Raw genomic sequence first — 15,442 nt, 5'->3', positions numbered from 1 at the left:
TAGGATGCATTACGTTGACTATTACATTGTAATGGCAATGTGTAGTGATCAGTTTTCACATGTAATCCTTATTCTCTGTATGTGACAGCAAGCTTCAAAGTATACCTGTATGTCAGAGCATGACACACTCAGCATGCCTGCTTACCACGCACTACAAGGTTGTGTGTTGCTGTGCCATACTGCATTTCAAAGTAAAGATGCCATCATGAGGATACAAGTTTATAGTTGGAAAAAAAATCAGAATCAAGAACCTTAAAACACAATAACATCGAATTGTTCCATTTAATAAATATGATTGTAAATGCAATAAAACAAGAACCATTGCACATGGAACAGCATTATTGTCAAACAAAACATCTAACGTCTCTTCATATAAAAGCTTTACAGTAATAAAACCCTTGTATCTACAAAAATAAGCTAACTACCTCTCACATTGGGGGGAGCTGGATGTACTCTGAAACTCTGAAGGACAATTAGAACTATCGTGTGAATCACAACATTGTTATTATCAGCAATTATCAGCAACAAGTGATGTGGCCATTAGGAAACTTCAGGATGGATTTGCTTAGTTCCGGCTCACAGAATCTATCAGTTGCCCCCCCGCCCCCCACCATCTAAAATTGCTGTTACAAAACTAGGAAGAAAAACTTCTGGTGCATGTAGAATCTTTAAATGTTACACTGTGTCATCACTGTTGCAGAAACGGCGTTCTCTGTCTTGAAAACTGTTCGTGTTACATGATTTCTGAGGTTAAAATCACATTCTGCATAAAAATTAAGTAATACATTGCCATGCAATAACAACAACACCTGTTAACATTGGCGAGCTATGCAACAATGTTACACTGCAATGAAAGAGAAGCAAAACTGTGGGGTTTTGGGTTACCAGGTAAACAGGAAACAAGAAATCAAACAACAAACAGCAACAACAAAATACACCTTACCTGGGACGTCAACCTCTACAGGTAAAAGCATTTACTCTAGTAAAACCAAAGTACCTCTGACAAATCAGTCCCCGCCCCCCTCGGGTTCCTTGGGGCTTACTTGTATTTTGTGTCTCCCTTGTGTCTCCCTTTAGGAACTGTCAGACTTGTTGACTTCCATTATATTTTCAAGCCAAACTTTCAAGCTGCCCTTGATTTTCCTAAATAGTTTTGTTTATTCAACTGAAGCTGCATCTGATCTAGTTGATGGTTGAATTACCATGATTACAAAATATAACTAGTATTTGTAATTTTACCACTTTTGGAAGGACAAATATAACAGCAGTTTTACCTCAGGGTTTGGTGAAGGTTAATATAAGGTACACAGGTACAAAACCTTAAGCCTTTTAGTGCTCAAAGCTGAATTAGTAAATTGATTTCCTACCTGTGAATCATTCTGGGTAACCCAGAAAGCAGTGGGCTGTGCAAGAGTTAACAGCTGTGTTTAATAAGTAAAATCTTCTGTTATAGACTGGCTATGCGTCATGGTGTCCTTTTGTGTTGAACGGTTGGGATTACACAATAACATATACAAACATCAAGTGAGGTTTATAGCAGGGCTGAAATAGCCTCCTAGCCAGCCTGGAAAGAAGCAAGCACATTTAGAAGCAAGCACATTTCCAGACATTGAAACTGCCCTTTCCATTCAGGAGGTTAATGCTTTCTATTAAAGAATTTGCTTTTCTCTTGGGGAAAAAAAAAAGTAATGTTAGAATAAAAGGAATACCTTGTCATCTGGAAAAAATGTTTATGAAAGATATAAAAATGTTCTTTTTGTATAACCTTATAACCTGATATTTGATTTTAATCTGGAAAAATACATAAACTCATTGTATTTCGTTATCAATTAACATGCCATCATTTGATTCAAACAGGAATGAAAGAAACTACTTCAGACATTCGCACAATAAAATGTGTGATTCAACAGACGAAACGGAGGTGCTTCTGTGGAGTTATTTCCATGGTGGCTCTCCATCCCTATAACCAACACCAGCCCCTATAGAAGAACATTAACAGTTTCCACTGCTCCTGCTGTAGTTCTGTATTACAAGCTGGCTGTTACAGTGCTGACACCTAGAGTTTCAGATTTTACAGATTGCGAAGAGCAACAAACCCTAAAACAAACCAGAGATCCGCATTACAAAGATTCCCCAAAAGACTCCCATATAAAATGTTCTTCTTGTAATTATGAAAGCTGTGTCAGAACTCCAGTCTCATTCCATGGTAGCTGTCTTTTCGGTAGGTTAAATGAATACTACATTTTTAAAAATGCATTTTTTTTTCTTTCCCACAAACATTTGTTTATCATTTACAAAAAATAGATTTGCTGTTTTTTTTAAACATTGTCCCCCCCCTTTTTATATATATATATATATATATATATATATATATATATATATATATATATATATATTATATATATACGTTTAATGAATAGATAGTATATTGCTCCTGTTAGAATTGAAATAAAGCAAAATAAACAGAAAAGCCACATTAGCAAACCAAAAGGTTTTCTTGTGCATGCATGCTTTGTTGGTTGTTCATATGAAGTATGTACTGTACTTGTATAAATAAATACCATCAAAAAAATGGGCTATTTTATAGAGACATACAAAAACCTGTACATAGTATCTTCAAATATCCACAGAGCACAGTTTGTGTCAGCGATGTCCACATGCACAGGTTTAAAGCTTCAAACCTTTTGTGTCTGAACAGTTTAAAAGGTCCATAATGCTGCTGTATGTATACTGTGAATCCCAGAGTTCAAACATTAACGTATATGGGGATATCCTGTGAGATCCTGTTAGAATGTGAACGAATGCATCCTATAAACCGACAGAAGAGAGAAATAAATTAGCAGACATTGATGTCACTTTACTTACTTATCTAAGTTCTACATAGTCATACATAAAATATATTTGACAATATAGTGTTAATATATAATTAAAACTAACACATTAACAAACAAAAGGCATCTGTTTTTTCTGACTATTAATGATAAAACATAATTTATTTTATTTTGGCTATAGCCCCTCTTTCTGAAACTACACCTGTTTACATATTGCATTACTCTTATTTGTGTTCATATTGTATGTCCCTTAAACAGGGCTATTAAATTTAAACAAAGGGACATTTTAAACACAACTTAATATGGAAACATCAAGCATTCGATTTAGCAATACTATGTGTCAGCTTGTTTTAATATTTAAAGCCTCTGTGAAATGTACTAGGTAGGTGCCCACACAGTACATCTCTAGGATCAGTTTTGCATTGAAATACAATAGGAAAATAACTAAAAGGCATGTTTGGTTAGTTTGTTTTTGTCACAGCTCATCTATTTCATATTAATAAAAGCAATAAAAAAGAATGCCTAGTTAACAATCCGTACTGTTTTACAGCACCATTTAAAAAAAGAACAGAGCAATTACCTATTACCCCTGTGTCTAATTCCTTGTCCAGTAGATCCAATGAAATCCCCAATTCCCTTTGCTGGTTAATTGGAGTGCTGTCAATGGGACTCACTGGACTAATCATTTCCTGTTCTTTTTCGTTCTGCATCTGCGCATAGACATTGATGCCTGGGATCTTCCTTGAGAAAAAGATCAAGCAGAAGCAGCATGGATAAATATCACTGCAAGCAAAGCATTACCTGATCTTCTCTATATTTATGGTACCTGATGCATGTGGGATTGGTTCATTAAAAATTAACACAGGCCAAGCAGCACAGACAGACTGATGCCCCAACAGGCTACATCTTGAAGGCTTCACGCCATTAGCTGCCTTGCATTATTTACAGTAGGGAGGCTGATGTAGCATTGTATTTTGATGCCTAACTGTATTGTAGCTGTAACGATGAAATCAATATGAATACACTGACATGCCGAGAAAGATCTTCTTTATTATATATCTAAACATCATGTTGGAAGATATGTTTTAAAAGGGTATGTAGTTTCTTTTGACACACCTTACAAAACAACATTCCATAACAGTGTTTTGGCTATGACACAAATAGATGACCTGACCTATGGTAGTTATTATTTCATTAAGAGGCATTTCAAGTAGAAGTGCTCCAGTTGTTGGAATACAATGTGCGCCTCTGATTCAGTCTATGGGATTGAGTAACTGGCAATGTTTTGTGATGCACAGCTGTTATGTGTATTGCAGACCCCTGTGGTAGCATTGAGGCACATGGGATATGACCTTTTCTGGAGTGCTTAAAATACTTGAAACAGTGAGGTTAGCGGTGTGTTCCCATCTGTTACAATAACGTGTGGGGACTTGAAATGTTACAGTGTGGAACATATCAAGAAAAATAAACAAACTACTTTTATATATAGTGGGGGTGATTCACAAAGCCAGTCGCAGTACACAGAGTTTGATTAGCAACTTCTTTTTTTTATGAGGGGAAAAATGTATGTTATTTAATTTACACTGACAGATGACATGGGAGAATAGAAAACATGAAACACAATATTAAGGGCACATTACCTTTTAAATTTGTAAATGATAAAGACGGCTAGTCCCACAAATACAACTGATAGCAACATCAGCATGGCTGAGCCGCTGTGCCCTTCAGCGGTATCCACAAGAGGAGCTTGGAGGAATGAGAAGGGAAGAGATTAAGTGTTGCAGAAGCATTCATTTCAAAAGTTTACATATACTACATCTTACACATCTGTTGGCAGATGGACTAGATTTTAAAATAAGACATTTGTGCTTGACATTTAAGAGTGATGTAGCTTCGTTTTCAACATTTGTACAGCTCAGTTGAAAAAGCTTATAAGATTTCACCTGGCTTAAGATACAGTAGCAGCTGGTTTGCTGTTTGCAGTCATATGTAGCTGTAATGCACCATGTCTCAATGTTAAATCACAACATTATTTCAAGCTTACTTGATTATTTAAAGTCATACATTGTTGAACTATTTCTCTTAACAGACCACACCGTTGATATTGTTTTTGTTATACAATTGAGGGATGGATGGAATGTTAAAGGTATTAGCAAATGGGCGCGGATGAAGAAAAATTAAAAAAAGCAAAGCAAAGACTGCAGCAATGAAACATACCTGCTGATAAATGAGCAGCGTACACAGAGACGTGAACACCTGCCCGCAGAGTGAACTGCACTATGTTTTGGTTGAGGGCTCTGAGCAGAATCTCTGAAAGCTGCGGAAAAAGGATCAGGATTCTTGTTATCTTTTACTCTTGAATTCAACATACATGAATTTGAAAAAGACATTTACTTCACCACCTGACACCTAGCTAGGTTGAATGGTAAGTCCACCTGGCGCTCTATTTGCATCTTGTACCCGCTTTACAGTTATTTCAAAGGGTTGGGATGTTGCATATGGAATATTAGTACTTGATCAAATGTATAAAATACCCAAACAGCAGAGCAATAAAACCTATAGTAGAATGTGGAGACACTAGACAACAGAAACAAGATTAGAGTACAAGCACCAGTTATGAGAGCACTGTAGCGATTGTCATGCATTCGTTTCTCATCCTTAAGGAAATGTTTTTCTAAAACAGCACCTCAAACTGGTCATGTACATTTATGCACTTGGTACACTGCAAACAGAGAGCATTTAGTACAGTTAATTACATATTATTGAAATAGCATGAATTATAGAATGGTTTGCATTTCAAATCAAGGAAAGTGAATGCTGTTGGGCATCCTAGGAGCAATGAACTTACAATATTAATAATGTCTACTGCAGAGATACCTTTATAAATAGACTGCTAGAAATGTATAAACTGCTAGTCTCCTGGTATAAAACACAACATTAAAAATAGCATCCCATTTGTTGCAGGTTTTTTATTTCATCAGCATAATCCCTGTGTAAGCTATTTAAATATCAAACCATTTAAGCACTGCCCAGTCAGAGGCATTTGGGGATTTTCTGCAAAACAAATGACTTTCCTGAATTCATTTTGTTTCTTAGCTACGCTTAATTTATTGTATCTGCCCCATTTACTAAATTAATTGTGATATGAGCCATTTTATTCAGTTATTTTTATTCCAGTCGTTGAATAATTACTTTGACTTTGTACCAGGGCCAGTAATTCTCATATATGTTTTATTAAGCTGCCCACACAGTACACTTTTAGATGGCTGAACTCATTTTTACGGGGCAATCATGCACTTTCTTTTATATATAGATCTACTGAATTTCAGTTAACTGTATTGAGGCTTAGTTCACACCAAAACTCTCAGACTGTTATAAGAGTGTTCTGAGAGTGCCTCCCCTCTGTTAACTCTTTGTCTGGACTCAAGGTGATAACTTACCTGGTCTAGGTGTGCTGTATTCCTCTCTGCTCTCCCCTCTGTTAACTCTTTATCTGGTAAAAGGAAGAATTCTGCAGCCGTTGGAAGACCTGGCAGGACTGTAACCAGGAGCTGCTCCTCTGCTATACCTGTAGCCTGGTGGCCCAGAGATGCAAATGAAATAGTTACACTTTATCATGATCATCTACAGCATACACAGGTTTACCAGGAGAGCATACCTTACACCAGGGTGATGCCAAATGCACTTGGGTAGTGGATCTGAATAAAGTGTGCACTGAATATGTATTTCTCATTATCAATTGTACAATTACAATTAGATGGTTTTAACATCCAGAAAAGTACATACTTGGACCAATGAATTCTTGACGACCTTGCTGACGTCCTGCCTCCATTCAGCAACATCAGGGTTGTATTCATCCAGATTAGAAGAAAATGCCAGCAGTTGAGACCTGAAGTGCTCTTAAAGGAGATAAATCATTCTATGATGTATACAGTGCCTGGTAATTGATTGTCATTCTATGTATGTTTTTGAATTTTCAAAATTTAGACATAATCCCTTGGCTGGTCACAAGAAAACATTCTCCAACATCAATGCTTCTTAGCCAAGGTCTGTGTAATGACTGCATTAGATTCTTCATTTAGAGTTCATTATTTTTTTTTATTTTTTTTTTCCCCCCTAATCGGAATGTCCAATTATGTTTTTTCTCTTCACTGTAGCGAGTCCCCACTCAGCACAGACGTTCTGAGGGCATGTGAGCGTCCTCCGATCTCACAAGTCTAAAACTCTGCATGTGCTCGGTATCCGCCCAGTAGGGTTCGCTGTTGCATGATGAGGAGAAGCCATCCCTCACCCCGAAAGCATCAAAGCCAATGTGATGCCCCCCTCGGGGCATCCAGCAAAGTTCAGCCTCTTTGCACTGCCTGGACACGAACTAGCAGAGTCCAAGCTGTGTGGCTCATCCTGCGCTGCCAGTGGCAGCGCTTTGATTGGATGAGCCACTCGGAGACCCAATGACTGCATTTTTTATAACTTCACAAACAAAATGTAAGAGGAAAACTCAATTTCCAGGTACCTCTCAAGCATCATACAATATATGTATCTGTGAGTGTGTTTCTGTGTTCTACGATTATTTTTGTAAAGCCTCATCTTTAACATTACAGACGTGGAGTACATTTATATTGTCTTTTCAGCATGAATACATTTTAGAATGACAATAGTCTGTTAAACAAAATACAGTACAAAAAAATAAAAGCTTTTTCTATTCACTCTTTTATTGGTTTTTGACCTCCATAAAAGATTGAAATTAATAAAACATTTTATCAATTTAGAACAGTATAAAGCATTGCCATATACAGGCATATTTGAAAATCTGAAGATGAACAAACACAGTGTTTTGTTCTTAAACTATTCTACACATTTATAGGAAAAATAAAGAACTTCAGAAGATATTCTTGGCCACAGTCTTTATAAGCAAGGAGTGTCAAACTGCAGATGCTTCTAGCAGTCAATTTGCCCTTAATAAATACAGGATTAAAGGGGCTCACCATGCACGGCAATGGTCTTTTTGTCTTGCAGTATTTCATTCCGAGCAGAGACTTGCACTGTCACAGTGTTTATTCCTTCCCTCATGAATGTAAAGGAGATGCTTGCCTCCAGGGTTATTACTGGCTGGAAATGCAAAACAAAAATATTTGGATCCCATGAGATTGTATTATCAACTCGATCCATTGTGTACCCTAGCTGTCTGCTTTATTTAAACAATACAGACAGTTTTACTTTATATCATACGTTGAGGAGTCAGTACACCCCATTTAGATAGTCAGTACACCCCATTCAGATAGTCAGTACACCCCATTCAGAGAGTCAGTACACCCCATTCAGAGAGTCAGTATACCCCATTCAGAGAGTCAGTACACTCCATTCAGAGTCAGTACACTCCATTCAGAGTCAGTACACCCCATTCAGAGAGTCAGTACACCCCATTCAGAGAGTCAGTACACTCCATTCAGAGTCAGTACACCCCATTCAGGTCAGTACACCCCATTCAGAGAGTCAGTACACCCCATTCAGAGAGTCAGTACACCCCATTCAGAGAGTCAGTACACCCCATTCAGGTCAGTACACTCCATTCAGAGAGTCAGTACACCCCATTCAGAGAGTCAGTACACCCCATTCAGAGAGTCAGTACACCCCATTCAGAGAGTCAGTACACCCCATTCAGAGAGTCAGTACACCCCATTCAGAGAGTCAGTACACTCCATTCAGAGAGTCAATACACCCCATTCAAAGAGTTCGTTGGGACATTATCTTCTTGGAGGCCAATGAGAGGCATTAATTCAACTATTACATTTTCATTTTCCTTTGTACTGTAATTGCTTGTAATACAGTATTGTGGTTAGTATTGGTTCAGGTTTTTTGTATCAAAAGTTGGAAAGACAAGTTCCAAATACTTGATTCAATGACAGTGTATGATGCAAGTTGACAGAACAGCTTCTGCAAATCTATATACAGTCATTCTGTTACAAATACATTTCAAAAGAACCCATTGGCTCGGTGCAATTGTAACATTGCAACACTTCTCCAGGCTCTGCAGTTTAAACATGTTATAGATTTCTTAGAGTGTTGAAGTACCCTCACAAACAGCTCTGAGACTTTTTGAAAGTGCTTTTAAACATTGTAAAGACATTGACAAACCTCAGTGTTATTCTCGAACCACCAGATGTATGTGACAGTGCCCACTTGATTTGGCCACAAGACCGCTGTTAGATTGATCTCTTTATTCTTTACAGCTACAAAAGGGGCAGAGAGGTGGATGCGATCCAGATGACCTGTAGGTAAGCACAACAGCATTTTCTTTTTTATTTGTGATTCATTTTGTATTTGTTTTACAAATCAGAATACAGACATTTTACGCACAATAAACTAACTTTATACAGAAACAAGACACAGACAAACACATACATAACACAAATCCAGGAAGATTCATGAAGCACAAAGCATTTTCAGTTCAGGCTATAAAGAAACTTTAGAGATCGGACAGCACTTCAATTCAGCTCTTTCAACCTTCAACTAACTTATATAACTTACTGTGAAGATGTGTTGCAAAAATACACTCCAGTTGTCACCGCTTAATGATTCTTTGTTTACCCACGCAGCATTATTATACAGATTCAAGAAAACAAAAAACAAAAAAACACAGATTCATTTTTTTTACATCATAACCTGACAGAGAAAATGAGTGTTTAAATCTTAACACAAGAGTTTCCACAGCAAATTACTGGTAACCTGCAGCACACTGCAGTATGATGCACCACGTCTAGTGCAGTACCAAGAACGTTTTCCATTGAACCCACTGTATATAAAACAGACATATATTTTTGTTTTATAGTTGTGCATTAGGGGTAATCATATTATTACTAGCAGCACTTATTAACATCTGCACTTTCCTAACCCCCAGCTTCTGAAGCTCCCTGAGAAAGCTTTTGACTAGCTCAGAATAAAAACCAATGAAGATGGGAAAGGACCGAAGCATGAAGTATTAGCTGCTATGATTAAATGTGAGCTGCACAGAATCTATTATGTTGCGTTTCTCTATGAATTACCACAAAACCTAAGAGGATTGAAGTAAAAATAAAAACGATTTAAAGGAATTTGTTCAGAGTACTGTGTTGTTTAACTAAAAATGTCTGTGCACCACAAACCAGAACTAAGATGTGCGAAGTCACAGCATTTTTAATAATATTGCAGTTTCACACTTTTTTTCCAATACACACAAAACAAAAAAAAACCCTTCAAGAATAATTCAGATAAGCAAGATAATAAAAACATAACAAAACATTGCTTCTATCTTATTAGCATACAACTATATTGACTCAAATCATTTTATCTAAACTGTGAAATGTCTATATACTGCAACTGTTAAACACATATGACATATCTGTTTTTGCATATCAAATAAACATAATAATATATACTTAATTTATCTTAGCACTTACACAGTATTCATAGTATATCCCCTTCTGTCACTGTGTGCACACTTGTATCATGTTAAGTTTCCTAGCTATGTATCTATTTTGTAATGCATATATGTGTTTTTGTTTTTGTTCTGTCAGGGCAACTGCTCAAACTCCACTGAGTTCACACAAACGGTTTTAAAATTTCAAAACATTTAAATAAATACTCGTGACTGAAAGGGATATAATGTTTACAATGAATTCACGCCATTCAGGCACATTAAAAGCATCTACTTCAGCCTTCAATTAATTGAATGAGAACAAACAACAAATATAATCTAAGGTAACCAAAGCGCTCTTAATTTGTTTGTTCCTCTTATCATAAAATTGCACTGGAGTTTTCACCTTTCAAAAATTTGGATGTCAATAAGACTGGAGTAAGTGTTTAAAAAATGCACATTACTAGCACTAAGTCAATAACACTGGTTCTCGATGTCTCTGGAGTTTCTATGGAAGTTCTTGTCTACACCTCTTTGGAAATCAGGCCACCTGTGTTCTTATTTCTTTTCCTTGGGGAATATCAGATTGACAGATAGGAAAGCACACCATCCCTGATCAATAAGTCATTACCTCTACATCTACTATCACTTGGGGAGCAGGAATGACTTACATGTAACATGCAAGTAGAGGACAGCACTGTCTGATCCCAGGCTGTTTTCTCCAATAGCAGTCACTTTAAAAATCCCCACATGTTTGTAAACGTGTTTGATTCCATCCTCAATGGAACTCAAGTTGGAGTAGGACACAGCATTGCCATCTCCAAAATCCAACGTAATACTCGTTCGAGAGCTGTCTCCCTAAACAAGATACGAAGCAATTATGCATTATCACAGAGACAGCACTTATGGAAGAATTTAAACACAATTTAACAGTTTTTCTTTTTTTTTAACAGAATGTTTCCTTAGGTACAAATGGACAGATTAGCTCCCAAATTAATCCATGATTTCTGTATCTCCCAGTCAACATGCTTGTGATCCAGCGTATTAATACATAAAAAGCGAGTCCCACCTGCAGCAGTGACATGAAAGAGCTAAGATTAATCACAGGCTCTATTTGAGTGGGGGCAGAAAGTCAGGCGCTCCCTCCACTGGAAGATGCTATGGGGACTGCAGTCTCTATTAGCTGGCTCTTTGAACTCAACGGACAAGATGAACATGTAAAATAAACTACTTGATATGCTATTGCTAATTTCAGTGGTAATACCTCTTCCAGAAAGACGAGGAAGGTAACATTGTTCCCTGTTGTGGCTGTCAGCGTGCCATTGCTAGTGACAACATGGAGGCCCCGGGGAGCGCGGTGAGGGCACAGCTGCTTCCTGGCTGTGTAGATCTCCTTCACTCCTGCAGTGCAGTTATTGGACACCACCTTCCGGTACCTGCCAGACACATGAGAAGAGACAACACATCAGATGCCCATGATTGTGTGGGTGATCTGTACTTGTATATGTACCATGTATATGTACTGTGTATATGTATCTTGTATATGTAGTGGGTATATGTACCAGGTACAACACCTCCAGGTGCATTTCTTAATGAAAGGCTTGCCAATTGTAATGCTGCTGTAACATGTATAAACAGTTGTTCTTAAAAGACACAAAATCTAGATAGATACAAAAACAGAGGTACTGTTTTTGGAAGTCCAAAAGCCACTACTATACTCTGTGAGGGTGTTTGTCATGGAGGTCTCCAGGGGTCGTATACGACCTGACGGTAGACAGTGACAAGGTGAATAGATTCTGCAAATAAAATAACTGTGCAAGTGGGCTGTCATTTTAAAGGTCTGATCATGTTTCTCGACTCATTAGGCTCATTACGTTTTATAATGTGTAACACTATATAAAATCAAGCAATAGAAGGCCGGCCAGCACTAGGGATTTTCAGGCTACAGTAGTTATCTCTAGATTTTTTTGTGATTGTTTGTTTTACTGTTTGATCGGCTGGGAGTTAAGGTTCCTGAAATCTTGTTCTGAAAACCCATTAAATGTGAACAATTGTTTAGAGCACAGACTATAGCTTAATGTAACAAAGGATTTTCTGCAATCCTGTAAAATAAAACACTTTGTCACTTTCACCTTCTCTCAATGCTGACCCTCAGGGATTCATATGTAACCAAAAGTTGGCCAATAATATTTCTCTCTTACATCACTTTAAAGATCTATGTCAACTGGCCATTGTGTCTTATCAATAGAAAGAATAATTAATGATAAAACGTGACACGCTGTACAGATACAAGCTGTCCTGGAAAGAAAGGATGAATACAGTGACAAACGTTCATTAGAAACTGTTTGCTGGTGTTCGGGCTAGTCATATATCCTTGATTTGATCAGGTGCATAAATATTCATTTTTACATTATTAACTTACATATTTACACTGGCCACGATTGGGATTGACTCTAAACCTTAATGCTTTTTAATGTGTGCTGTTTGCATTGCTGTCTTAAAAACAAGCGCGCTTGTAAAATACACTCCCTGCAACAGCTCAACAAAAATGAGAGCTATCAGTTCATAAAACTACATTCACTGTATCTGTATCTAAATATGAGAGCTGTCAGTTCATAAAGCTATATTTACTGTATCTGCATGTACAAATGCAACTGCGAAATAGTCCCTGGCAAAAGTACTTTTTTTAACTTACTTGCAGTAAGTCAGTTTCCTTCTAAATAGAAACAAGTTCATACCTACTTGTTTTCCCATTGTACAACACGGCATGACCGGGTGCTTACTTACTGGCTGAGAAAGGAGGGAGGGTTGAACCAACAGTTGGTACAAGTTACCTTTGATGGAGCAGGAAAGCTGTATTTGAAAAGCTGTAATACTTTAATTGAACACCAGCCGCTATCACTTCAATCAGTAGTAAGGTAGCATTATATTCACCCAGTGCTGTTGAGAAAACTGTTTCCAGTGCTGCAGCTTCTCGACATTGAGGATGGATTGAACCAGAAGGCTGGCAAACACTTCCCATCACCGTGCCGCTCATATCCATAATCACTGTGATATGACAGAGGGAAAGAATGACATATTCTTATTTGAAATTAGATTTATACATGGTATTTAGGATTTAAGATTCAAGATTTTCCTGGTATTTAAAAAAATAATAATTGGAGTATTGGATAAAACAACTAAGTGCTTTAAGTGGACAAATAGTTTCTTTTAAGCTATTGATAACATTCTGTGCTGACCAGGAGTTGTCAGGTACGTTATATAAATACTTTACTTTCTGCATGTACTTCTACATATACATATACAAATTAGTTTCAAAGTGCTGTTGTGGAAAAATATGTGGCAAGTGGTCTGTGAGAAAAAGTCAAGCGCCAAGGTGGTCCCTACATTGAAAGAGGTTGTGAACCACCATACTAAAGGAACTGGTCTGAATCCAACAGCTCTTCTTAACTGGAACCAAACAGATGTATTAAAAGGAATGGATACTGAGCTTTACTTTTATCAAGAAGCAAACACACTCTACCACCAAGTCCTGGATATGTTTAATCTAATTAATAACTGGGGTCATAATTAATTGCATTAATTAGCACTACAGTATATGTGAGTAGTCGTGCAGAGCTGTTGTTTTTGTAAATGCAAGCTTTGTCTCAGGGAATTTACTGTAATTAATCTTCCAAAGCATATTTTGAAAAATGGTGTTGCAGTTTCCTAAAAGTCCAGGAAAGCCTGGCTTCCAGGACTAAATATGAAAAACAGAACATCTAGAATTTGGCAAAACATTTGAGGCAACACACCACCTGACAACCTGACAGCAAATAAAATAAGACAATGTAAGTATGTGGAAATGTATAACATTCTAGATATGAAAAAAAAAAAAAATCTTGGAATTGTATTCCAGCATATATGAGATTATCTATGTGTATTTAGTGTTTGGAAATGTATGTGGTCATGTGACTCTGTGTGGGAGTTGTGTGCAACTATTCAGCAACAATAATGGGAATGCAAGTGACTACACACAAAGGGTAAGACAGTCAGGGACAATTCAGAGGTTACAGTCTCCTTGATGTTCACAGAATGGCAAGGTTAGCAGAAGATCACAAACTGAATGCAAAGCTCTGGTCACAAGTAAGTCATGACGGATCTAGCCCACAGACTAGTGGAATGTATTGTGACAGGCAACAGACCTGCTACAGTGACAGCAACAGACTGCCTACAATTCTCAAACATTTTGCTATAGAGTACACTGTTGTGACCCTGGGGAGCCCTATGAAACAAAATGGCTAATTTTAGGGGCAATTAGCTGTTCTGGGATCGCTTTGCCTCCTTTGTGTAGTGGAAAGGTTACAATTGTGGGAATTTTATATAAAAACATGTCTTTCAGAATAAAGCTGGTTACGTGCATGTTCACACAATCAATTACAAATTAGAGCAGAAAGAGAGCGTGTTCCCATACTTTACTTTCACAAAAAAATGAATGCCCTTTCTTATTCATTCTGATTTTACAGCTTTTTTATTTCTATTTTACAATATAACTTACAGCAGTTGTATTAGCATTCAGGGATGCATGCAAAAAGGAAATTGTCCCATTAAATTCCTATCTAAATATTCTAAAGCTTTATAATTATTTAATCTTAATGTATTTCCAAGCGCAGTGGAACCGCTTCACTTAAAGCAGTCTACTCACCACTCAAAGTCAGCTTCAGTGCAGAGGCAGGGTTCAGACATCATTGTAAAAGGTGTGTCTCTTCCCATCACACACCGGGCAGTTGGTTTTAGTTTCCTGTAAATTCTTTTCATTCCCATGATACACGGATCACCCTTCAAAGAGGAAGATGCTTTTAAGAGTTAAATTGGCTTTCAAAAATGACTAGTGTTTTATTTTTTCATTTAGTTTTTGTTTGTTTTTTTGCCATAACCTTCATATTACCAACATAACAGTAGCATAGTGCCACATTTTGTTGCTAAACGTGTTAATTTCCTTTAGGCATTGTAAGATTATAGAAAAGGAAATGGCTCTGGAAATGGTATCCCAGCCGCTACAGGATTATTTATGTGTAGTCAGGTAGAGGGTGTTGTTATCTCACCTGGTTGTGTAGATGCCAGGTCTGATACTCCTCCTCTGTGCACCTTCTATTGAAGATGGATCGAAAGTCAATTTTGACAAGCTGCCACTCAGATCGATGGCTGACATGTCCAAATATTCTGGAATAGCCAAAGG

At 37.3% G+C, this 15,442-nt stretch overlaps 1 protein-coding gene across 1 annotated transcript in view; it reads right to left on the bottom strand.

Annotated features, from left to right (window-relative positions):
* Positions 1-2,355: 2,355 nt before the first annotated feature.
* Positions 2,356-15,442, bottom strand: part of LOC121325269 (VPS10 domain-containing receptor SorCS1-like) — a 95,849-nt gene continuing 82,762 nt past the window's right edge. The window contains exons 15-27 of the mRNA XM_041267694.1: positions 15,309-15,426; positions 14,909-15,042; positions 13,159-13,272; positions 11,489-11,660; positions 10,896-11,082; positions 8,967-9,100; positions 7,817-7,940; positions 6,618-6,730; positions 6,272-6,406; positions 5,049-5,148; positions 4,472-4,577; positions 3,412-3,572; positions 2,356-2,808 (exon numbers count right to left, since the gene is read on the bottom strand). Of these exons, the coding sequence (XP_041123628.1) occupies positions 2,747-2,808; positions 3,412-3,572; positions 4,472-4,577; positions 5,049-5,148; positions 6,272-6,406; positions 6,618-6,730; positions 7,817-7,940; positions 8,967-9,100; positions 10,896-11,082; positions 11,489-11,660; positions 13,159-13,272; positions 14,909-15,042; positions 15,309-15,426 (1,660 nt within the window). The 3' untranslated portion in view covers positions 2,356-2,746. The remainder of the gene's footprint in view (positions 2,809-3,411; positions 3,573-4,471; positions 4,578-5,048; positions 5,149-6,271; positions 6,407-6,617; positions 6,731-7,816; positions 7,941-8,966; positions 9,101-10,895; positions 11,083-11,488; positions 11,661-13,158; positions 13,273-14,908; positions 15,043-15,308; positions 15,427-15,442) is intronic.

The sequence above is a fragment of the Polyodon spathula genome, chromosome 13 (assembly GCF_017654505.1).
Source record: "Polyodon spathula isolate WHYD16114869_AA chromosome 13, ASM1765450v1, whole genome shotgun sequence".
Classification (NCBI taxonomy): domain Eukaryota; kingdom Metazoa; phylum Chordata; class Actinopteri; order Acipenseriformes; family Polyodontidae; genus Polyodon; species Polyodon spathula.
Note: the sequence above shows the minus strand (reverse complement) of the source record. Positions and strands in the feature narration are given on the sequence as shown.